Raw genomic sequence first — 26,714 nt, forward strand, 5'->3', positions numbered from 1 at the left:
CAAATATGGGATAAAAATAAATTCCCCAAGAAGTAATAAAGATAAAAAATAAGAATTGGGGGTCGACAACATTTACAACTCAAAGCCATTTTGACCAGTTTCATAAAAGAAAACAATGGCAGCCACAAAACTCTTTTGAAATTTAAATAGAAATAACACAGCTTACAAAGTTATTTTTTGCTTTGTGTTATGTACGGTGGCAGAGGGGTTAGTGTGTCTGCCTCACAATACAAAGTTCCTGCAGTCCTGGGTTCAAATCCAGGCTCGGGATCTTTCTGTGTGGAGTTTGCATGTTCTCCCCGTGACTGCGTGGGTTCCCTCCGGGTACTCCGGCTTCCTCCCACCTCCAAAGACATGCACCTGGGGATAGGCCCCTCCCACCTCCAAAGACATGCACCTGGGGATAGGCCCCTCCCACCTCCAAAGACATGCACCTGGGGATAGGTTGATTGGCAACACTAAATGGTCCCTAGTGTGTGAATGTGTGTGTTGTCTGTCTATCTGTGTTGGCCCTGTGATGAGGTGGCGACTTGTCCAGGGTGTACCCCGCCTTCCGCCCGATTGTAGCTGAGATAGGCGCCAGCGCCCCCCCGCGACCCCGAAAGGGAATAAGCGGTAGAAAATGGATGGATGGATATGTATAAACCAGGGGTCTCAGACACACGGCCCGCACCTTAATATGATCATCTAATATTAGTGCGGCCCGCGAGTTTTATTTCAATGCCGCTTGACAACATCACACTTGCCAACCATCTCAATTTATCCGAGAGACTCCCGAGTTTCAGAGCAACCATTCTCTCGACTGTCTGCTGGTTTTCCCCCCGAACAACAAAAATAAGGGCGTGCTATGATGACAATGCGTTTAGCGACCTCTATAACTGTAACAAACACATGTTGTACGAGGTTTCTGCAGACACACATGAGCGACTGCAAGGTTTGCTCAACAGCCATACAGGTTACACTGAGGGTTGTGATATAAACAACTTTAACACTCTTACTAATAATATGCACCGCACTGTAAAACCACACCAAACAAGAATGACAAACACATTTCGGGAGAACATCCTCACTGTAACACAACATAAACACAACATAAAAACATACCCAGAATCCCATGTATCCCGAACTCTTCCGGGCTACTTTATACTCCCCCCGCTACAACCAAACCCCGCTCCCCTAACCCGCCCACCTCAACTGACGCACAGAGAGGGGGAGCAGTCGTACAAGGAAGTCTTTTACATTTAGAACATAATCATAATGTAACCCTTTTAATGCGCCTTATAACCCGGTGCGCTTTATATATGAAAATAGACCTGACTAGACTATCGGCAGTGCGCCTTATAATGCGGTGCGCCCTATGGTCCTAAAATAGGGTAACTATGTATATTTGTCTCGGTTTTGTAGCCTGTTGCCATTTTTACTAGGTTGAAAAGAAGTGGATGCAGAGCCATGAATCAAAGCATTCCATTTTGCAACAGAGATGTCATGTGTGCAGCTGTGCTCCTTCTCAAGCCTCGGCCGGCATTACAAGGGCTAAAAGGCTAGACATCCCTCCACTTGGCCGGCATTACAAGGGCTAAAAGGCTAGACATCCCTCCACTTGGCCGGCATTACAAGGGCTAAAAGACTAGACATCCCGGCACTTGGCCGGCATTACAAGGGCTAAAAGACGAGACATCCCTCCACTTGGCCGGCATTACAAGTGCTAAAAGACTAAACATCCCTCCACTTGGCCGGCATTACAAAGGCTAAAAGGCTAAACATCCCTCCACTTGGCCGGTATTACAAGTGCTAAAAGGCTAGACATCCCTCCACTTGGCCGGCATTACAAGGGCTAAAAGACTAGACATCCCTCCACTTGGCCAGCATTACAAGGGCTAAAAGACGAGACATCCCTCCACTTGGCCGGCATTACAAGGGTTAAAAGACGAGACATCCCTCCACTTGGCCGGCATTACAAGGGCTAAAAGGCTAGACATCCCTCCACTTGGCCGGCATTACAAGGGCTAAAAGACTAGACATCCCTCCACTTGGCCGGCATTACAAGAGCTAAAAGACTAGACATCCCTCCACTTGGCCGGCATTACAAGGGTTAAAAGACGAGACATCCCTCCACTTGGCCGGCATTACAAGGGCTAAAAGGCTAGACATCCCTCCACTTGGCCGGCATTACAAGGGCTAAAAGACTAGACATCCCTCCACTTGGCCGGCATTACAAGGGCTAAAAGGCTAAACATCCCTCCACTTGGCCGGCATTACAAGGGCTAAAAGACTAGACATCCCTCCACTTGGCCGGCATTACAAGGGCTAAAAGGCTAAACATCCCTCCACTTGGCCGGCATTACAAGGGCTAAAAGACTAGACATCCCTCCACTTGGCCGGCATTACAAGGGCTAAAAGACTAGACATCCCTCCACTTGGCCGGCATTACAAGAGCTAAAAGACTAGACATCCCTCCACTTGGCCGGCATTACAAGGGCTAAAAGACTAGACATCCCTCCACTTGGCCGGCATTACAAGAGCTAAAAGACTAGACATCCCTCCACTTGGCCGGCATTACAAGGGCTAAAAGACTAGACATCCCTCCACTTGGCCGGCATTACAAGAGCTAAAAGACTAGACATCCCTCCACTTGGCCGGCATTACAAGGGCTAAAAGGCTAGACATCTCTCCACTTGGCCGGCATTACAAGGGCTAAAAGGCTAGACATCTCTCCACTTGGCCGGCATTACAAGGGCTAAAAGACTAGACATCCCTCCACTTGGCCGGCATTACAAGAGCTAAAAGACTAGACATCCCTCCACTTGGCCGGCATTACAAGGGCTAAAAGACTAGACATCCCTCCACTTGGCCGGCATTACAAGAGCTAAAAGACTAGACATCCCTCCACTTGGCCGGCATTACAAGGGCTAAAAGACTAGACATCCCTCCACTTGGCCGGCATTACAAGAGCTAAAAGACTAGACATCCCTCCACTTGGCCGGCATTACAAGGGCTAAAAGACTAGACATCCCTCCACTTGGCCGGCATTACAAGGGCTAAAAGACTAGACATCCCTCCACTTGGCCGGCATTACAAGGGCTAAAAGACTAGACATCCCTCCACTTGGCCGGCATTACAAGAGCTAAAAGACTAGAAATCCCTCCACTTGGCCGGCATTACAAGGGCTAAAAGGCTAGACATCTCTCCACTTGGCCGGCATTACAAGGGCTAAAAGACTAGACATCCCTCCACTTGGCCGGCATTACAAGGGCTAAAAGACTAGACATCCCTCCACTTGGCCGGCATTACAAGGGCTAAAAGACCAGACATCCCTCCACTTGGCCAGCATTACAAGGGCTAAAAGGCTAAACACCCCTCCACTTGGCCGGCATTACAAGGGCTAAAAGGCTAAACACCCCTCCACTTGGCCGGCATTACAAGGGCTAAAAGGCTAAACACCCCTCCACTTGGCCGGCATTACAAGGGCTAAAAGGCTAAACACCCCTCCACTTGGCCGGCATTACAAGGGCTAAAAGGCTAGACATCCCTCCACTTGGCCGGCATTACAAGGGCTAAAAGGCTAAACACCCCTCCACTTGGCCGGCATTACAAGGGCTAAAAGGCTAAACACCCCTCCACTTGGCCGGCATTACAAGGGTTAAAAGGCTAGACATCCCTCCACTTGGCCGGCATTACAAGGGCTAAAAGGCTAAACACCCCTCCACTTGGCCGGCATTACAAGGGCTAAAAGGCTAAACACCCCTCCACTTGGCCGGCATTACAAGGGCTAAAAGGCTAAACACCCCTCCACTTGGCCGGCATTACAAGGGCTAAAAGGCTAAACACCCCTCCACTTGGCCGGCATTACAAGGGCTAAAAGGCTAGACATCCCTCCACTTGGCCGGCATTACAAGGGCTAAAAGGCTAAACACCCCTCCACTTGGCCGGCATTACAAGGGCTAAAAGGCTAAACACCCCTCCACTTGGCCGGCATTACAAGGGTTAAAAGGCTAGACATCCCTCCACTTGGCCGGCATTACAAGGGCTAAAAGGCTAAACACCCCTCCACTTGGCCGGCATTACAAGGGCTAAAAGGCTAAACACCCCTCCACTTGGCCGGCATTACAAGGGCTAAAAGGCTAGACATCCCTCCACTTGGCCGGCATTACAAGGGCTAAAAGGCTAGACATCCCTCCACTTGGCCGGCAGCTGTACTTCCTCCCGGCCTCCACATACATCACACACACCAGCGAGCGGCCTCCATGACGGAGTCTATTGTTCCCCGTTCCTGCTGGAGGAAACACTATTCCCGCCAGGCTATGTTGCAGCTGTGCACTTGCATTCAGACATCACCTGCACACCTATACGTGCATGGGTGTACACCTGTGCTGCACACCTATACGTGCACGGATGTACACCTGTGCTGCACACCTATACGTGCATGGATGTACACCTGTGCTGCACACCTATACGTGCACGGATGTGCAGCTTCCTGCCATTGTGTCCACATGCTTGTCGCATGTAGAAGCAACAAGACTTGCAGCAGGCCGATGGAAGGAAGCCCGCAGATGTTACTTAAAAACATCTTCCCTTTGGTCGCAAAACATCTTTTCAAATATGGCTGACTTGACAGATGTCTCCTTTTAAAAAGCAGCATATTTCCCACGTGTGACTAAAGAAGCAAATGCCTTGTGAGGTCAAAGGTTATCCAGGTGCATTTCACAGCAGTCCACCTGCTGGTGTGCAGGACATTGGATACATGGCGAGGTTACAATGCCAACATACAAGTTGACGGCCACAAATAATACCTCCTTACCTACTTTATCTTACTTGTTGACAATATTATGTTGTTTTATGTGCAAAAATAGACTTTTTCTATGCAGATTTACATTTCGAGTGGAACTGGGGGATTCTGGGGGTAAAAAAAGGCCACAATTGGACACTCTGAAGCAGGCCTGGGCAATTATTTTTCCTCAGGGGCCAAATTTAGAGAAAAAACATGTGTCTATTTTTAGGAAGACTAACACTGAGCTCACAATAATGTCTGATTGAAAGCTGAAAACATTATGACAGACTGCCTTCAAAAACAACATTTTATAGATTTTTTACTGAATGAGACATCAAGAAAGTTACAATATTAAGTATGAAGGATAAAAGACTGAATATTGACAACATATGAACATCACACCCCCTCTCCATCCACATTGTTTACAATCAAGCCAAACACAACAAAAATGTAACAAACACAGCAAAATATTGAACATGAAGGGTAAGAACAAAAAACACCTACAACCATAGTAACTCATTACATGACCATAGTAACTAATTACATGGCAATAGTAACTAATTACATGACCATAGTAACTCATTACATGACCATAGTAACTAGTTAGATGACCATAGTAACTAATTACATGACCATAGTAACTCATTACATGACCATAGTAACTAATTACATGGCAATAGTAACTAATTACATGACCATAGTAACTCATTACATGACCATAGTAACTAGTTAGATGACCATAGTAACTAATTACATGACCATAGTAACTCATTACATGACCATAGTAACTCATTACATGACCATAGTAACTCATTACATGACCATAGTAACTCATTAGATGACCATAGTAACTAATTACATGGCAATAGTAACTAATTACATGACCATAGTAACTCATTACATGACCATAGTAACTAGTTAGATGACCATAGTAACTAATTACATGACCATAGTAACTCATTACATGACCATAGTAACTCATTACATGACCATAGTAACTCATTACATGACCATAGTAACTCATTAGATGACCATAGTAACTAATTACATGGCAATAGTAACTCATTACATGACCATAGTAACTAATTAGATGACCATAGTAACTCATTACATGACCATAGTAACTCATTACATGACCATAGTAACTCATTACATGACCATAGTAACTCATTACATGACCATAGTAACTAATTAGATGACCATAGTAACTCATTACATGACCATAGTAACTCATTACATGACCATAGTAACTAATTAGATGACCATAGTAACTCATTACATGACCATAGTAACTCATTACATGACCATAGTAACTCATTACATGACCATAGTAACTCATTACATGACCATAGTAACTCATTACATGACCATAGTAACTCATTACATGACCATAGTAACTCATTAGATGACCATAGTAACTAATTACATGGCAATAGTAACTCATTACATGACCATAGTAACTAATTAGATGACCATGGTAACTCATTACATGACCATAGTAACTCATTACATGAGCACAGTAACTCATTACATGACCATAGTAACTCATTACATGACCATAGTAACTAATTAGATGACCATAGTAACTCATTACATGACCATAGTAACTCATTACATGACCATAGTAACTCATTACATGACCATAGTAACTCATTACATGACCATAGTAACTAATTAGATGACCATAGTAACTCATTACATGACCATTGTAACTCATTACATGACCATAGTAACTAATTAGATGACCATAGTAACTCATTACATGACCATAGTAACTCATTACATGACCATAGTAACTCATTACATGACCATAGTAACTCATTACATGACCATAGTAACTCATTACATGACCATAGTAACTCATTACATGACCATAGTAACTCATTACATGACCATAGTAACTCATTACATGACCATAGTAACTCATTAGATGACCATAGTAACTAATTACATGGCAATAGTAACTCATTACATGACCATAGTAACTCATTACATGACCATAGTAACTCATTACATGACCATAGTAACTCATTACATGACCATAGTAACTCATTAGATGACCATAGTAACTAATTACATGGCAATAGTAACTCATTACATGACCATAGTAACTAATTAGATGACCATGGTAACTCATTACATGACCATAGTAACTCATTACATGACCATAGTAACTAAATAGATGACCATTGTAACTAATTGCATCACCGTAGTAACTAATTAAATGACCAAAATAACTAATCACCAAAAATGATTCCCGGGCGTGGCCACCGCTGCTGCCCACTGCTCCCCTCACCTCCCAGGGGGTGATCAAGGGTGATGGGTCAAATGTAGAGAATAATTTCGCCACACCTAGTGTGTGTGTGACAATCATTGGTACTTTAACTTTAATTAGATGACCATAGTAACTAATTGCATTACCATAGTAACTAGTTAGATAACCATAGTAACTAATTAAATGACCATTGTAACTCATTACATGACCATAGTGACTAAATAGATGACCATAATAACTAGTTAGATAACCATAGTAACTAATTAAATGACCATAGTAACTCATTAGATGACAAAAGTAACCAATTTGAGGACCATAATAACTAATTAGATGACTATAGTAACTCATTAGATGACCATAGTAACTAATTACCTGACCATAGTAACTAATTAGATTACTTAGTAACTAATTAGATTACTTAGTAACTAATTACCTGACCATAGTAACTAATTACATGAGAATTGTAACTACTTAGATGGCCACAGTAACTAATTAGATGAGCATAGTAACTAATTAGATTAGATATGTTTGTACTGAATTGTATAACAACAATTTAAGACCATTAATAATTTGAAGCACAGTTGTATGCAAGATTGTATAAGCAGGGGCGTCCCCTCTCCATCGGTTTAGGGGTCCTCGGCCGTGAAAATGTTAGTCATTCTTTCTGCCAGTTGTAGCTCCTCCCCTTCTTTAGGCAACAAACGGCGCCTGCTGGTGGCAGAAAGTACTGCACGCCATGTTGTTCCCGTCTCCTTGCAGTTGATACAAGCCTGAGGGGGCTGACAGACGCTCGGGGACGTCTCTCACCGCAATGGAATGGTTTGACCCCGCTGGACAATGCTCTGTGTTGATAGCCGAGTCCTCAGACTGGGCGTCAGTGGAATGTCCTCCTTGGCTGTGCGAAAGGAGCCCCTTTTGTCCCGAGAGTCAGCCCGAGCGAGCACTTTCTACGTGGACTGCGAGCAATGTTTCAAGTCTGTTTATCAGGCAAAGAAATGTGCAGACAGCCACGGAGGTGAGGAGCTGGGGGAGCACTAATTGTGTGCTGCCTTAATGACCTTGGAAGCTGTTTGCTACAACGCCTCAAGGGCACGGAGGGGTTTGGTTTCCTTGTACGAGTTCAAGCTATTTGTAATCCTCTTTCAATCATCAATCAATGTTTACTTATATAGCCCTAAATCACTAGTGTCTCAAAGGGCTGCTCTTTGGCCTTTTTCTCTGGAAGTGAACCTTTCCAGGTGTTGTTGGGACTCATAGTCTAGTTTGCTGGCGGATTTCATCTTCAGCAAATGCTTGTCACATGTTAAGTGTGGTTAGAGTGTCCGCAGGTTGTGAGTTCAAACCCCGGCTGAGTCATACCAAAAACTATAAGAAAGGAAGCCATTACCTCCATGCTTGACACTCAGCATCAAGGCTTGAAATTGGGGGTTAAATCACCAAAATGATTCCTGGGCGTGGCCACCGCTGCTGCTCACTGCTCCCCTCATAGGTTGTGAGTTCAAACCCGCGGCTGAGTCATACCAAAGCCAATAAAAATGTAAGCCATTACCTCCCTGCTTGGAACTCAGCGTCAAGTCTTGGAATTGGGGGTTAAATCACCAAAAGGATTCCCGGGCGTGGCCACCACTGCTGCTCACTGATCCCCTCGCAGGTCGTGAGTTCAAACCCCGGCCGAGTCATACCAAAGACTATAAAAATGGAAGCCATTACCTCCCTGCTTGGCACTCAGCATCAAGGCTTGGAATTGGGGGTTAAATCCCCAAAATGATTCCCGGGCGCGGCCACCGCTGCTGCTCACTGCTCCCCTCACTTCCCAGGGGTGATCAAGGGTGATGGGTCAAATGCAGAGAATAATTTCGTGTGTGTGACAATCATTGGCACTTGTAACTTTTTTTTTTTCTTACTGAACCACTTCTGACTTTTAGACTTACTGATCCCAAGCAGTCCTCCAGGCGATGTCGTGCATTGCCAGCTACTTTTTGTCCCCATACCGATGTAGGTAGAAAAGCGCCATACAAGTATAACCCATTTACCATTTACCCTTTCCTTGGTGCGTGTGTGCAGGTGACCCACATCGCGCTCCTGAGATGTGACGCTGGGAACGGCCTCTTCCTGCACCTTCCTCCAGGGCGGCGTCTACGGTCTCGAATGAATCTTTGCCGCCAAGCCGCCGTGATCCGCCAGCCCGCCGCCATGAGGAGCAAATACTCGCAGTACTACAACCGGACTCTGATCCCGTACTACTACGAGCTGGCCAAGAACATGACCATGGAGCAGCTGGACAAGCGCAACAAGGACAAGAAGGGTCTGAGCGACCCCAGCGTGGTCATCGTGGTTCTGTGCGTGGTCATCATCCTGGAGAACCTGCTGGTGCTGGCGGCCGTCTGCCGCAACAAGAAGTTCCACTCCGCCATGTTCTTCTTCATCGGCAACCTGGCCTTCTCCGACCTGCTGGCGGGCTCGGCGTACATCGCCAACATCTTCCTGTCGGGCTCCAGGACCTTCGACCTGGTGCCGGTGCAGTGGTTCATCCGGGAGGGCACGGCCTTCATCGCCCTGGCGGCGTCCGTCTTCAGCCTGCTGGCCATCGCCATCGAGCGCTACATCGCCATCACCAAGGTGAAGGTGTACGGCTCCACCAAGACGTGCCGCATGTTCCTGCTCATCGGCGCCTGCTGGGCCACGTCCATCCTGCTCGGGGGGCTGCCCATCATGGGCTGGAACTGCATCGGCAACCTCCCCGAGTGCTCGGCCGTGCTGCCGCTCTACTCCAAGAAGTACATCCTCTTCGTGGTGACCATCTTCAGCCTCATCCTGCTCTCCATCGTCATCCTCTACGTCAAGATCTACCTGATCGTGCGCTCCAGCCACCAGGAGGCCACCAACTCCCCCACCTACGCCCTCCTGAAGACCGTCACCATCGTGCTGGGCGTCTTCATCATGTGCTGGCTGCCCGCCTTCACCATCCTCCTCCTGGACTCCTTCTGCCGCATTCAGCTGTGCCCCGTCCTCTCCAAGGCCGACATCTTCTTCGGCTTCGCCACGCTCAACTCGGCGCTCAACCCGGTCATCTACACGCTGCGCAGCAAGGACATGAGGAAGGAGTTCCTGCGCGTGCTCTGCTGCTGGGGGGTGCTGCGGAGCGGGCGGCCCGCCGATCGCTGCCTGGTGCCGCTCAAGAGCTCCAGCTCTATGGAGCACAAACACGAACACCAGAACATGCCCATCATGCAGGACTGCACCACCTGCGTGTGACGGGTACAGGACCACACCCATCACGCAGGACTGCACCACCTGCGTGTGACGGGTACAGGACCACACCCATCATGCAGGACTGTACTACCTGCGTGTGACGGGTACTGGACCACACCCATCATGCAGGACTGCACCGCCTGCGTGTGACGGGTACCGGACCACGCCCATTGGTCAGGACTGCACCACCCGCGTGTGACAGGTACCGGACCACACCCATCATGCAGGACTGTACTACCTGCATGTGACAGGTACCGGACCACACCCATCATGCAGGACTGTACTACCTGCATGTGACGGGTACCGGACCACACCCATCATGCAGGACTGTACCACCTGCGTGTGACGAGTACCGGACCACACCCATCATGCAGGACTGTACCACCTGCGTGTGACGAGTACCGGACCACACCCATCATGCAGGACTGTACTACCTGCATGTGACGGGTACCGGACCACACCCATCATGCAGGACTGTACTACCTGCGTGTGACGGGTACCGGACCACACCCATCATGCAGGACTGTACCACCTGTGTGTGGCGGGTACTGGACCACACCCATCATGCAGGACTGTACCACCTGCGTGTGACGGGTACCGGACCACACCCATCATGCAGGACTGTACCACCTGCATGTGACGGGCTCAGGACCACGCCCATTGTGTGAAGGGTATCACCCACAATCAAATGTCAGCCATATTGGGGTGTGTCACCACTTTTCCAATCACCATGGCTGTCAGAAATGTGAAATATTTCATGGGTACTCTGATGGAGTCATTTTCATGTGTGCTTCCCCTCCCCCGCTATTAGAAGCCAAAAAAAAAATGCTTCACATCACACTCCCGAGTGTGTGTGCAATGCCACGCCATCATTGTTGCACTTTGTGGATTTTAACACCAAAAAAACCCAACAACTTCCACTAATAGCCTGCAAGATTGCAGCATCAGAGCCAGGACGGTAATATTTGTTGCTGCCTTTCCCACAGAACACGAGGACTTTCATTTTTTCACAGCACTACTGTCAACACGACGGTGTGTGTCAAACAAGAGTTGCCATCAGTCGCCTGTCCCCTTTCACACAGGTCGTGTCCCATCTCTGTTTCGGCTCAGGTACCACCTTTAAAGACGGAAAATTCCAGGGTTGACTAGAAATAAAATAGGAAGTGTAAGAGCCTGCAAAACTGCAGCGTCAGAACCGGCATTTTCACCTGTGCCTTTTACACAGAACATAAGAACTTACATTTTTTTGACAGCACTATTTTCAGCACAACGGTTTGTGTAAAACGAGGGACGGGTGATAAACTCCACTCGCCTGTCCCAGTCATGGCCAAATACCCTTTCACACAAGTCATGTCCCGTCTCTGTTTCGGCTCAGGTACTACCCTTTAAAAGACAGAGCCTGAAAAATTACAGTATCAGAACCGGAACTATAAAACTCTTGTCATCTGTGCCTTTCACACAGAATTCACTATATTTGGTTATTTTGTCTTTGTGTGCATCTTAGACTCAGATAATTCGATCATTCTTGTGGAACGACAACAGTTGCTTTCAACGAAGTTTGGGCTGTTAAATACCCTTTTACACAGGTGGTGTCTTGCCTGTTTTTCGGCTATGATACTACTCTCAAAGGCGGAAAGTTCCCAAGTTGACTTTAGGCAAAAAAGGACCACAAGAACAGTAATATTTATCCGTGCCTTTTACATGGAACCAATCAACACACGTTATTGACACATTTGTGTGCGCTTTCACACAGCAACACGGCAACAATCTAAAAAATTACAGTATTCATTCTTGTAGAATGCCAATAATTGCTTTGAAAACAACAATTCTTGTCATAAACTCACTCGCCTGTCCCAGTCAACGGTAATATTTTCTGTGCCTTTCCCACAGAATGCAAGAACTTGATTTTTTTTAACATCGGTACTTTCAACACAACAGTATGTGTGAAACAAGAGTCGGGTGATAAACTCCACCCGCCTGTCCCATTCATCATCGAATACCCTTTCACACAGGCCGTGTCCCAGCTCTGTTTCGGCTCAAAAGCTTAATGACCTTAAAGACGAAAAATTCTAGGGTTGATTAGAAGAAAAATATGAAGTATAAGAGCCTGCAAAATTGCAGCGTTTGAACTGGAATTATAAAACTCTTTCCACCTGTGCCTTTCACACAGGACAAAAGCTCTTGAATTTTTGACAGCACTACGTTCAACGGTGTGTGTAAAATGAGAGTCGGGTGATGAACTCCTGACTATAAAAACAATAAGAATTGTACAGTAAGAGCCTGCAAAATTGCAGCTTCAGAGCAACAAGAACAGTATTATTTATTTGTGCCTTTTACACAGAACCAATCAACACGCGTTATTGCCGCAATTGTGGCCGCTTTCAGACAGCAACAAGGCGGGATAGTCACAGATGTCCTACTTCAGTTTTGGCGGTTATACTACATCCAAAAGTGGAAAAAAACATAGAAAAAATGTGTGAAAGGGTCTTTGAATCAGGGGATATTGCCGCAATTGTGGCCACTTTCAAACAGAAACAAGGCGGGAGATTCACAATGTCCGATTTCAGTTTTGCTGGTGATATTATATCCAAAAGTGGAAAAAAACATAGAAAAAATGTGTGAAAGGGTCTTTGAATCAGGGGATATTGCCGCAATTGTGGCCACTTTCAAACAGAAACAAGGCGGGAGAGTCACAATGTCCGATTTCAGTTTTGCTGGTGATATTATATCCAAAAGTGGAAAATTGACAAGGTAAATTTTGAAAAAATGTCGAAAAGTGCTTTTAATCAGGATATGGGGAGCAATTGTGGCCACTTTCAAACAGAAACAAGGCGGGAGAAGAGAGTGTCAGGCATCACAGATGTCCTGCTTCTGTTTTGGCGTGAAACTACTCAAAAAGTGGAAAATTGCAGAGCTAAACTTAAAAAAACTTGTGTGAAAGGGGCTTATAATCGGGATATTGCCGCAATTGTGGCCACTTTCAAACAGAAACAAGGCAGGAGATTCACAGATGTCCTACTTCAGTTTTGGCGGTAATACTACATCCAAAAGTGAAAAAAAATTTTGAAAAAAATGTGTGAAAGGGGCTTTGAATCGAGATATTGCCGAAATTGTGGCCACTTTCAGATTGAAACAAGGCGGGAGAGTCACAGATGTCCTACTTCAGTTTTGGCGGTAATACTACATCCAAAAGTTGTAAAAAACATAGAAAAAATGGTGTGAAAGGAGCTTTGAATCGGGATATTGCCGCAATTGTGGCTGTTTTTAGACAGAAACAAGGTGGGAGAAGAGAGTGTCAGGCGTCACAGATGTCCTACTTCAGTTTTGGCGGTGATAATGCATCTAAAAGTGGAAAAAAACCTAGGAAAAATGTGTGAAAGGGTCTTTGAATCAGGATATTGTCGCAATTGTGACCACTTTCAAACAGAAACAAGGCGGGAGAAGGGAGTGTCAGGCGTCACAGATGTGCTACTTCAGTTCTGGCGGTAATACTACATCCCAAAGTAGAAAAGAAATTGGAAAAAATTGTGTGAAAGGGGCTTTGAATCGGGATATCGCTGCAATTGTGGCCGCTTTTAGACAGAAACAAGGCGGGAGAAGAGAGTGTCAGGCGTCACAGATGTCCTACTTCAGTTTTGGCGGTGATAATGCATCTAAAAGTGGAAAAAAACCTAGGAAAAAATGTGTGAAAGGGGCTTTGAATCAGGATATTGTCGCAATTGTGACCACTTTCAAACAGAAACAAGGCGGGAGAAGAGAGTGTCAGGCGTCACAGATGTCCTGCTTCTGTTTTGGCGTGAAACTACTCAAAAAGTGGAAAATTGCAGAGCTAAACTTAAAAAAACTTGTGTGAAAGGGGCTTAGAATCGGGATATTGTCGCAATTGTGGCCACTTTCAAACAGAAACAAGGCAGGAGATTCACAGATGTCCTACTTCAGTTTTGGCGGTAATACTACATCCAAAAGTGAAAAAAAAAATTTGAAAAAAATGTGTGAAAGGGGCTTTGAATCGAGATATTGCCGAAATTGTGGCCACTTTCAGATTGAAACAAGGCGGGAGAGTCACAGATATCTTACTTCAGTTTTCGCGGTAATACTACATCCAAAAGTTGTAAAAAACATAGAAAAAATGGTGTGAAAGGAGCTTTGAATCGGGATATTGCCGCAATTGTGGCTGTTTTTAGACAAAAACAAGGTGGGAGAAGAGAGTGTCAGGCGTCACAGATATCCTACTTCAGTTTTGGCGGTGATAATGCATCTAAAAGTGGAAAAAACCTAGGAAAAAATGTGTGAAAGGGGCTTTGAATCAGGATATTGTCGCAATTGTGGCCGCTTTTAGACAGAAATAAGGCGGGAGAAGACTGTGTCAGGTGTCACAGATGTCCTACTTCAGTTTTGGTGGTGATACTACATCCAAAAGTTGTAAAAAGCGTAGAAAAAAATGTGTGAAAGGGGCTTTGAATCGAGATATTGTCGCATTTGTAGCCCCTTTCAAACAGAAACAAGGCGGGAGAGTCACAAACATCTTACTTCAGTTTTGGCGGTGATACTTTTGTGGTTTTCATCACTGGTGCTGTTCCGGCTCAGGTGTGACCTACAAAGACAGAACATTGCCAGGTCAACGCCATTAAAAAGGGTGGAAAATGTCCTGATTCTAACAATATAATACTATCATAAGCAGCGTGCATGGACTAGTCAGAGGAAAAACTTCATATTCCAGATATAACCTTCCCTCCACTTCCTGAGAGTAACCACATCATCTTGTAGTTAAGCGTCTATGACATCATCCTTTAGTTAAGCGTCTATGACATCATCTTGTAGTTAAGCGTCTATGACATCATCCTTTAGTTAAGCGTCTATGACATCATCTTGTAGTTAAGCGTCTATGACATCATCCTTTAGTTAAGCGTCTATGACATCATCTTGTAGTTAAGCGTCTATGACATCATCTTGTAGTTAAGCGTCTATGACATCATCTTGTAGTTAAGCGTCTATGACATCATCTTGTAGTTAAGCGTCTATGACATCATCTTGTAGTTAAGCGTCTATGACATCATCTTGTAGTTAAGCGTCTATGACAGGAGTGTCCAAAGTGCGGCCCGGGGGTCATTTTTTAACGGCCCCGCGGCACATTTTAAAAATACTATTGAAAAAAATAAAAAGTGGTATAAAAGAGCAAAGAGGTGAAATGTAAGAAGAACATGTTGCAATGTTTACTCGAACAACACAAAGCTGCCATGCAGGCTGTTTCTTTCTTTACAAAAAATGTTTTTGAAAAAAAAAATCAATTATGAATTATTGACCAATTCAAGGCTCCAATTACGTCACATTAAATATTCCACTTTGAGATATTTTTGGGGGGCAAATGTTGCATATTTTGTGTTTGCCATATAAAAAACTGAGCAGTTTTTTTTTTTTTTTTAGAAGGGCCTAAAACGGACAAACAAAAAACATAAACTACAATAAAACTTATAATTGACGGATAAATCTGAAGTTGATCTCGAGACCATTGTGTTAAAAGTAAACAGTAAAAAACTAAGTATTATTTATTTTCTAACACTTTAATGATCCTTTTGGATCAGTGTGTTTTGTTTTTAAGTGTCATTGCACAAAAAATAATAGTGACTTAAAATCAATGTTGTTATGATTTGTTGACATTTTTCCAGCTCCAATTATTATATAATCTCAAACATTCTACTTAAAAATTTTATTGGGTGAAAATATTGCATATTTTGTGTTTTTTTTTCATAAAAAAACATGGTTTTCTTTGACAAAAATTGAATACAACTTAAATCTTTAAAAACTTCATATTGACAGATAGACTTAATGTTGATCTAGAGATTTAAAACTTGAATAATAATAAAAATAATAATACTGAATAATGACACATTTCTAACATTTTATTTTTACCAAAATCCAGCCTGAGTGGAGGCCTGAATGTATATTTTTTATACATGTATTGATTTTTAAAATAAATGGCCCCCGCTTGCTTTGATTATTTAGTGTGCGGCCCTCAGTGGAAAAAGTTTGGACACCCCTGGTCTATGATGTACCCCAGCACATTAATCCTCCCTCCATGACGTCTCTCCCGTGAGTTGGGCTGAATGTACGCAGGGTGATGAAGAAGTTTGGTGGTGGACAGTATTCGCCATCTTAGTCTGGAATGATGTTGGGGGGAGCAGTGAGCAGCGAGTGGGGTGAAGAGGGCAGCTCGCTGTGAAGAAGGAGAAGCGCCACATCCTGCTTTCATTCGGTCTGATGAGCACGGCTGGTAAAAGCTGCTTTCAAAGAGTGAGGGGGGAGCCTTTTTTTAGCAGGTCAGCGTCGTCCTCTACCACTTCCTTCTACCGCAGGAAGTTGTTTTATTTCTCTTCCTGTTCTTTAAAGTGACACCCCCATTCTTCCTGTTTATCAACATTTTTTTACACAGCCGTGGAGAAATGGTGAAAAGCACTTTGGCAGCTTCAGTGACGTCGTCTTTGTCCCATTGAGAGGCCTTTTTGTGCCCCAATTATTATGAGCATGTATGTAAGTATGTACAGTGTATGTATGATGACATGTATGTACAGTCTATGTATCATGACATGTATGTACAGTCTATGTATGATGACATGTATGTACAGTGTATGTATGATGATATGTATGTACAGTGTATGTATGATGACATGTATGTACAGTCTATGTATGTATGATGTGTATGTATGTACAGTCTATGATGATGACATGTATGTACAGTGTATGATGATGATGTGCAATAGCCTGGTGTGTCCAGCCAGTGACACGCTGCCTGTGTTCATTCGGTACAATCTGAAACACTAATGTAGGTACCTTTTCTTTATTGCATTCCTATTTTTTTCTACAAAATAAATGAAATACTGAAAGGTTCCTGTGTTGGTGTTTTTAAGCGATTTTAAATACAAAAGCCAAAAGCAGTGAAGTTGTCACCTTGCGTAAATGCTAAATAAAAAGAGAATACAACAAATCCTTTTCAACTTAAATTCAACTGAATAGACTGCAAAGACAAGATATTTAACGTTCAAACTGAGAAACTTTGGTATTTTCTGCAAATATTAGCTCATTTGGAATTTGATGGCTGCAACATGTTTCAAAAAAGCTGGCATAAGTGGCAAAAAAAAAGAGTGAGAAAGTTGAGGAATGCTCATCAAGGACTTATGTGGAACATGCCACAGGTGAACAGGCTAATTGGGAACAGGTGGGTGCCATGATTGGCTATAAAAGCAGCTTCCATGAAATGCTCACTCATTCACAAACAAGGACGGGGTGAGGGTCCCCACTTTGTCAACAAATGCCTGAGCAAATTGTTTAAGAACAACATTTCACGAGCAGCTATTGCAAGGAAATGAGGGATTTCGCCATCTATGTTCTGTAATATCATCAAAAGGTTCAGACAATCTGGAGAAATCACTGCACGTAAGCCATGATATTACGCACCTTGGATTCCTCAGGCACTACTGCATTAAAAAGCCACATCAAAGTGTAAAGGAGATCACCACATGGGCTCAGGAACACTTCAGAAAACCACTGTCAGTAACTACAGTTGGTCGCTACATCTGTAAGTGCAATTAAAACTCGGCAAAGCCAAAACTATTTATCAACAACACCCAGAAATGCCGCTGGGCCCGAGCTCATCTAAGATGGACTGATGTGAAGTGGAAAAGTGTTCTGTGGTCTGACGAGTCCACATTTCAAATTGTTTTTGGAAACTGTGGACCAAAGAGGAAAAGAACCATGGGGACTGTTCTAGGGTGAAAGTGTTGTAGTCAGCATGTGTGATGGTATGGGGGTGTATTAGTGATTGTTGTAGGGTGAAAGTGTTCTAGGCAGCATGTGTGATGGTATGGGGGTGTATTAGTGATTGTTGTAGGGTGAAAGTGTTCTAGTCAGCATGTGTGATGGTATGGGGGTGTATTAGTGATTGTTGTAGGGTGAAAGTGTTCTAGGCAGCATGTGTGATGGTATGGGGGTGTATTAGTGATTGTTGTAGGGTGAAAGTGTTCTAGTCAGCATGTGTGATGGTATGGGGGTGTATTAGTGATTGTTGTAGGGTGAAAGTGTTCTAGGCAGCATGTGTGATGGTATGGGGGTGTATTAGTGATTGTTGTAGGGTGAAAGTGTTCTAGGCAGCATGTGTGATGGTATGGGGGTGTATTAGTGATTGTTGTAGGGTGAAAGTGTTCTAGTCAGCATGTGTGATGGTATGGGGGTGTATTAGTGGCCAAGGCATGGCTAACTTACACATCTGTGAAGGCACCATTAATGCTGAAAGGTACATACAGCTTGTGCAGCAACATATGTTGTCATCCAAGCAACGTTATCATGGACGCCCCTGCTTATTTCAGCAAGACAATGCCAAGCCAGGTGTTACAACAGTGTGGCTTCATAGTAAAAGAGTGCAGGTACTAGACTGGCCTGCCTGTAGTGAGGACATTGAAAATGTGTGCAGGCTAAAATATGAGGCAGGAGACTGTTGAACAACTTAAGCTGTACATCAAGCAAGAATGGCAAAGAATTCCACTTCAAAAATGTGTCTCCTCAGTTCCCAAACCTGCACTGAGTGTTGTTCAAAGGAAAGGCCATGTAACACACTGGTAAAAATGCCTTTTTTGCAATGTGTTGCTGCCATTACATTCTAACTTCATGATTATTTGCAATAAAAAAAGTGAAGTTTGTCAGTGTGAAGATGAAATATCTTGTCTTTGCAGTCTATTTAATTCAATATAAGTTGAAAAGGATTTGTTGTATTGTCTTTTTATTTAGCATTTACACAAGGTGACAACTTCACTGCTTTTGGGTGTTGTAATTCTGTAGGCAGTGCCACAAATTGGAAGCGCTTTCGCTAAAATCTAGCCTTAAACGTCAGTGGGTGTTTTGCCCATAGATTTTAATTTTCTTAAAAAACAAAATAAAAATTGGGCTGTTAAAAATTATTAAGTAAACTGGTGATTAATTGCAAAAAATTAGGGTGCCCATACTTATTCTGCAGGTGCGCTACTTTTTAATTGACCAAGTCGAAGGGATCTACCTCATTCATATATATGTATTTATTTATGAAATAGATGTTTTTATGAACAAGTTAAAGATGTTTAATGTTTAACATCCACAAAATGCAGCTCCACCCTGCTGTTGCTTCAACATATCACTGGCATCGGGTGGATTGGGAATTTCTTTCATTACAGAGTCCTGCAAAACACTGCAGATTGTGAGACTGAGTCCACTTGGGTCATGGGACTCTATTTTGATAATAATAATAATAGATTTCATTTGTAAAATACTTTACATTGAGCAAATAACCTTGTCATGCAAATAGCTGCCCCCAACAGGTAAAATAAATAGTAAAAAAAAAAACTAGAACAGCCTAATGGTTAGAACCAGCACACATATCTTAAAAAAAAAAGGCTTTTAAAAAAAAAAGGGGGTTTTAAGCCTTTTTTAAATCGTCCAGTCTGTGGTGCCCTCAGGTGGTCAGGGAGAGCGTTCCACAGACTGGGAGCGGGGAAAAAAAGGTTTCTTTAAAAAAAAAAAAAAAAAAAAGGGGGGTTTAAGCCTTTGTTTAAATCGTCCACAGTCTGTGGTGCCCTCAGGTGGTCAGGGAAAGCGTTCCACAGACTGGGAGCGGCAGAGCAGAAAGCAGGTTCTCCCTTAGAAGGCTTCACAGTTGTCATGTTTGACATAATAAAACCACAGTTTCATTTTACAAACAAAGAGTGTTACAATTTGATGTGATGGTATAGTGTTTAAAACCAATCTCCATACTTATTATCATACTCATGTTCCGTAGTTAGTTTCACCTGTACTGACATCGCTATACTTAAATCTACAATAATCCATTTTTTATGTAGGCAAAATACACAGAAAAATACAGTCACAACATTTTACAGGATGCTTCAAACCATTAGCCAAGCTAACATTAGCATCATAATAGTAGGTGAGGACAACCAAACTATCACGGTGGCATGAAATATACTTTTACTGTGAAAATTGTGACAGTGTGAGTCCACTTGGACTCTAAATAACACAACAATCACAAGTTAGTTTACGCAGTGAAAGTGCATTAATGTCTTCAAAATATCACTCTAAGATACACTTTTGGCCAATAACAATTGGCGAACTATTCCATGTGTAGTTTGCAAAGTACTTTTCAGAACAGTCAAGACTGACTAAATAGTAAACAATGCAACAAGGCCTCTGCATCACCACTTGGAAGGCTTCACACTTCCTGCACTTCCCACTTCTCGCCAGCAGCAGGCGCTGTTGCAACACTTCCGGACGCACTGATAATTCTATGATGACAAATGTCTCTGCCGCTGGATTTATGCCAGGGAAAGTATGTTTTAATGATGTTATACTCCACTAAAAACGTTCTTACAGAATAATCTATTTGTTATGAATTTGTTTTAGTACAAAACAGGCAATTAATTAAATACAACTTTGATTACAAAAGCATAAATATTGTTTCACCAAAATAAAAAGGTGTGATTTTTTGGGGGGAATTTAGCTGGTGGCTACAAAAAATTATAATAGTTGTCCACACATTTTTATTATTATTATTTATGATTAATCAGTCCAAGAAAATGATACACAATCATACCATAATAATACAATTCCAAAACAAAACCTGGCCCAACAACATTGAGAATAGCTGTTGACGTAGATATCTACATATATCCATATTTAAGCGATAGATATCTACATATATCCATATTCAAGAGTAATTTCTTTCTATAATCATATTTGAAATAGCTAATGTTTTCCATTTGTACTCTTTCTATTTTCTAATCTCATGTCTATGGTACACTGCAAGTTAACCTTGGCTTTAGGAATGTAAGGAGTAGCAATACTCCCTTCTTATCTCATCCTGTGCACAGCTAAGGAGTACAATAGACATGTGTATTCATGTGGGTGGGGGCGAGGGAGATATTGAAGAAGACAGCGCTTCCGTAAGGTTTTCAGATCAACCAGGCGACACGATTTGAATGTGTTGTTTTTAGGTTGGTCTCTCCAAAGCTTTGGAATAAATTGCAAAATACCTATTCTGTTCTAGGGACGGCGTGGCGCAGTGGAAGAGTGGCCGTGCGCAACCCGAGGGTCCCTGGTTCAAATCCCACCTAGTACCAACCTCGTCACGTCCGTTGTGTCCTGAGCAAGACACTTCACCCTTGCTCCTGATGGGTGCTGGTTGGCGCCTTGCATGGCAGCTCCCTCCATCAGTGTGTGAATGTGTGTGTGAATGGGTAAATGTGGAAGTAATGTCAAAGCGCTTTGAGTTCCTTAAAGGTAGAAAAGCGCTATACAAGTACAACCCATTTATCATTTAGGTGATCATTTAAAGTCAGTTTATGTGTCATCAAAAGAACTTGGGATTGACCAGCAACTTAAATTCCCTTGGAGGAACATCTGGTCCAAACGCAACACCGTCATCAGAGCAAGTGAGAGGACACAAACACATGACCCAAAACACTCCAAAAGTAGTCAAACAAAAATAAATAACGGTATCAATGTTAATAAAAATTCCAACATAGCAGTGATTAGAAATTAAAAAAATGTTTTTATTATGATTATATATTTCTAAATGTTATTTTTTTTATTATTTGTATTTATTATTTTATTTATTATTATATGTATTGCTTTATTATTTTCTTATGATACTGCACTTAGTCTTTGATTTATTTTGTACAATTTTCCATTTTGTCTATTATTTGTGCACTTTCATTGTTGAAGTTGTTCTTGATTTATATACCAATTGATTGAGCACAGCTGGGAGTATTTAAGTGCATCACTTCCTGTGGAAAAAGGCACGCTGATGGTGGAAAGCGCTCAGTGTTTGCTAGCGCCTGCGCACTTTGGATTAAAAGGATTAGATGGACACGGGTGTTGCTGGCCTTGCTTTTTCTTTAAATACACTTTCTGCCTTTATTTTCGTTTCATTATGTTTTTTCGGAGAGTGCGTGTTTTTCCTGTATTTTGTACTAAAAAGTTCTGCCCAGGGCCCCAATTGTGCCTGGAGAAGCCCCGATCCTATTGGGTTAGCTGAGATTGCATCAATTAGAGCGGCGGCCACCACTCCAACATGCCTGGAAAAAGCACAGTAGAAGACGACAATGCGTACATGACACTTCATCACCGTGACCCAACAGAGCTCACTTACTCAAGGCAGAGCTGATGGGAAGCGGGACAGAGGGCAAGAAGAGTGAAGTTTGGGGTGTGGCAACCCAAGAATGTCTATTTGTAAACTGGCTTTTCTGAGAAACGCCCCGAGAGATGTTTTTCGGGGTATGGCGGGAGGGGGGAACTTATGGGTGACGGTGACTTATAACGGCCTTTGGGCCTGTTTCCTGTCAGACGTCCAGGATTCCTGGGTGGGAACGTCGGCCGAGTCTGCCCCAGGAGGCTGCGCTCGCCGGGAAGCCTGCCAAGATCTTTCCAGAGAAATATGCAGGACATGACTTCACTTTCCGAGGACCAACACACCATGCAGAGACCACTCAATAATAAACGCTAACAATTAATGCAAACTTAACCGAATATGGTAATAAACTGTTTTAGGTAGATGCATTTACACTGTAAAAGATATATGATTGGGGCTTCACGGTGGAAGAGGGGTTAGTGCGTCTGCTTCACAATACGAAGGTCCTGAGTAGTCCTGAGTTCAATCCCCGGCTCGGGATCTTTCTGTGTGGAGTTTGCATGTTCTCCCCGTGAATACGTGGGTTCCCTGCGGGTACTCCGGCTTCCACCCACCTCCAAAGACATGCACCTGGGGATAGGCCCCTCCCACCTCCAAAGACATGCACCTGGGGATAGGCCCCTCCCACCTCCAAAGACATGCACATGGGGATAGGTTGATTGGCAACACTAAATGGTCCCCAGTGCAGGGGTCGGGAACCTTTTTGGCTGCGAGAGCCAAGAAGCCAAATATTTTAAAATGTATTTCCCTAAGAGCCATATAATGTTTTTTTTAACACTGAAGACAACTCAACGCATGCATTTTTAAGTAAGACCAACATTTCTAGAGTATAATAAGTCTCTTATTCTTTGTAATAACATTGTTATTCTGAAGCTAACTGTGGAGGGGGCGTGGCCTGCGGGCCTGCAGCAAAGCGGGATGTTGCCAGGACCGGCCTCAAAATCAGCGACAGGTGCGTAGATGTTCCCACCTGGGCCTTGTTATCTAATCACCTGTCGCTCTGTTTTTAAGCAGCAGCCAGGAGGAGAGACGGGTTTGGGGCTGGAGCCAGAGTGCGAGCGAGAACGAAAGGGAAAAAGACAATTGCTGGAAAGCAACTGAAAGACTTATTGAAAAATAAAAAACAATATTGTAACCCTGAAACAGGCTCTCATGTCGGTGCTTGGTGGTCTGAAGAACCTCCAGGAGGGCAAGCCCTAAGCTAAGCAATAATAATTAAATCACTTCTTACCCTTAATGCAACTTCTTGAACAAGTACGGTACAAAAAGGATGGATGGATTCAAATGCATGAGCATGTTTTATATTTTTAACATTATTTTTAACACTTTGATTACAATTGGAAATATTCATAACTTATTGTGTTAAGCAATGTCAGCTCAGATTTATCTCAGAGCCAGATGCAGTCATCAAAGAGCCACATCTGGCTCGCGAGCCGTAGGTTCCCTACCCCTGCTCTAACCACTAGGCCACTGAGTGGGCCTTGTGGTTAGAGTTAGATCTGGCTCCTCTCGATGTGGAGGAGCTGGATGAAGTGGCTGGGAAGAGGGAAGTTTGGGCTTCTCTGCTTAGGCTGCTGCCCCCGCGACCCGCCCTCGGATAAGCAGAAGAAAATGGATGGATGTAGCGCTTTGAGGTTGTTTGCTCAATGTAAAGTGCTTTTACAAATAAAATCTATTATTATCTTGGAGTAAACCTTCATTCTGAATTTTGTTGCCAATAAAATCACCATTAACTGGGGGGGGGGGGGCGGGGGGCCACGCCCATCTTTAAAACGGCGGTCTTTGGTAAGAGCCAAGATGGCGGCTGTTTCTTTGTTCGACCATAATGAGGAGAGAGCCATGATGGCGGCTGTTTCTTCAAAAACTCTGACTCATATTGAATAAAACAAATGTAAAAAGCAGGCTATAGAAACCGGTGGTAAGCTATTTAAATGGTCTGATGAAAAAGAAAAAAAGAAAGAATCAAACATTTCGAAAAAAAGAGTACTATTTATTTTTAAACCAAGACACGTCAATGCAACGTTTCGGTGTTAAGTACCTTCATCGGGCGCGATATGTCGTAGAAATGACAAGTAAAAGTAAGAATAGACTTACACAGACTTGGAAGTAGTTTGCCCTCAAATAACAGACTGGAGGCAGGTGTGTCGACTAGGTGTGCTCCGCCGGAAGTGATGTACATTCTCTAGTGACATCTAGCGGCCAAACCCAGTAACTACTGCGCCTCCATCTGAAAATAACTTATGAATAATAAAATATCTAACAAAACATACAGCAAAATAAATAAATAACAATAACTGAAATATTAACAAAAATCACCTTAAATTATGCTTTGTCCGATATGGAGTCTAAAAAGACATAACTAGGTTTGATTGATTGATTGATACTTTTATTAGTAGATTGCAGAGTACAGTACATATTCCCTACAATTGACCACTAAATGCTAACACCCCAATAAGTTTTCAACATGTTTAAGTTTGGGTCCACGTTAATCAGTATATAATAGTATATAAATATGACATGCGAGTTTAATGTATGAATATTAAATATATATTTAGTGTATAAATATTAAATATATGTTCAGTGTATATATATTAAATACATATTTAGTGTATAAATAATAGATTAATGTTTAGTGTAGAAAATGGATGGATGGATGTTTAGTGTATGAATAAGAATATGTTTAGTGTATGAATATTAAATATATGCTTAGTGTATAAATGTTAAATATATGTGTAGTGTATAAAGATTACATATGTATTTAGTGTAGGAATATTAAATATATTCTTATTGTAAAAGCGGTAGAAAATGGATAGATGGATGTTTATTGTACAAATATTAACAATATATATTAAATATTAAATATATGTTTAGTGTATGAATAAATATTTGTTTAGTATGTCCACTGGGTGTGAGTTTTCCTTGCCCTTATGTGGGCCTACCGAGGATGTCGTAGTGGTTTGTGCAGCCCTTTGAGACACTAGTGATTTAGGGCTATATAAGTAAACATTGATTGATTGATTGATAGTAAATTAATAATATATGTTTAGTGTATAAATATTAAATACATGTTTAGTGTACGAATATTAAATACGTGTTTAGAGGGCGAATATTAAATACATGTTTAGTGTATGAATATTAAATACATGTAGAGTATATGTATAATAAATATGGCTTATGAGAAGTTCGACTTCTTCAAAACATTTCAGCATTTAAACAATTTCACCTGTTTAAATGCTGAAATGGTTTGAATGTCAAAATGGTTTGAGTACTGTAATAGTTTGAATGTTACAATTATTTGAATGTTGAAAAGCTGACGCTTAACTGAAATAATAGTGAAATTCCAGGAATTTTTGGAATTTGACAAGGGAAAGCCTGCGATTCCCGAATAGGCTGAACAGTTTGAAGTTGGAACGCTTTGAATTGGGTGAAAAATGTGGAAGAAGAAGAAGGATAATAATAAGAAAAATAAATAGATGAATTTTGGTGTAGAAAACCATATGTGTGAATGTTTGGCGCATTCACACAACAATAAAGAGAACATTTTGGTGTAGAAAACCATATGTATCAACGTTTGGCGCATTCACACAATAATAAATAGATGTTGTGGAGAGACAGAGCCGACGAGCCGACAGCAGGCTCGGACAAACGGTGGTCCTGCCCAAGATGGCGGCCAGGAGGCGGAGCATGCAGCGGAGCAGCGAGGCGGGGCACCCCTGGAGCGATACTGCAGCCATCAGAGTCAGGTGCGTAGTTCACACAACTGCTCTCAATCCCTACATCTTCTTCTTCAGCATAAAAGGGGAGAAGGAGGAACAATCGGGGCAGAAGGAGGAGAGGAAACCACGGCAAACAGACCACGAAGACGACGAGAGGGACCCAGATCGAGATGAGCCCCCGTGGAAGACGCGGCCACCGAAAGGTGCGCCGCGACGAGCAGGAAGAGACGGCGCGCTAGAAATTGGCGCGACCGACGGGCAAGAAAATGTGTTTATTGAAATGATAAACCGGAGTCAAACCTGCTACGATCGATTGTCACTGTAACCCACACGATGACAGATGGAGACCCGTCACAGATGTATTTTGGTGTGGAAAACCATATGTGAGAATGTTTGGAGCATTCACACAAAGCACACTCCAATCCTTAAAAAGGTTAAAGCCAAAGCGTAAGTACTGATGTGAAAAACATACACAAATACCAATACACCAAAAAATAT

The 26,714-nt window shown here is 42.9% G+C and overlaps 1 protein-coding gene and 1 long non-coding RNA gene across 2 annotated transcripts in view; one reads left to right on the forward strand and one right to left on the reverse strand.

Moving 5' to 3' along the window:
• s1pr2 (sphingosine-1-phosphate receptor 2) overlaps window positions 1-17,180 on the forward strand; it is a 61,951-nt gene extending 44,771 nt beyond the window's left edge. The window contains exon 2 of the mRNA XM_061905141.1: window positions 9,108-17,180. Within this exon, the coding sequence (XP_061761125.1) occupies window positions 9,192-10,298 (1,107 nt within the window). The 5' untranslated portion in view covers window positions 9,108-9,191 and the 3' untranslated portion in view covers window positions 10,299-17,180. The remainder of the gene's footprint in view (window positions 1-9,107) is intronic.
• LOC133555776 (uncharacterized) overlaps window positions 1-24,718 on the reverse strand; it is a 35,005-nt gene extending 10,287 nt beyond the window's left edge. Inside the window, exons 1-2 of the long non-coding RNA XR_009807404.1 lie at window positions 24,595-24,718; window positions 14,826-14,889 (exon numbers count right to left, since the gene is read on the reverse strand). This is a non-coding gene — a long non-coding RNA (uncharacterized LOC133555776). The remainder of the gene's footprint in view (window positions 1-14,825; window positions 14,890-24,594) is intronic.
• Between the last annotated feature and the right edge of the window lie 1,996 nt (window positions 24,719-26,714).

This window comes from Nerophis ophidion, linkage group LG07 (genome assembly GCF_033978795.1).
Source record: "Nerophis ophidion isolate RoL-2023_Sa linkage group LG07, RoL_Noph_v1.0, whole genome shotgun sequence".
In the NCBI taxonomy this organism is placed as follows: domain Eukaryota; kingdom Metazoa; phylum Chordata; class Actinopteri; order Syngnathiformes; family Syngnathidae; genus Nerophis; species Nerophis ophidion.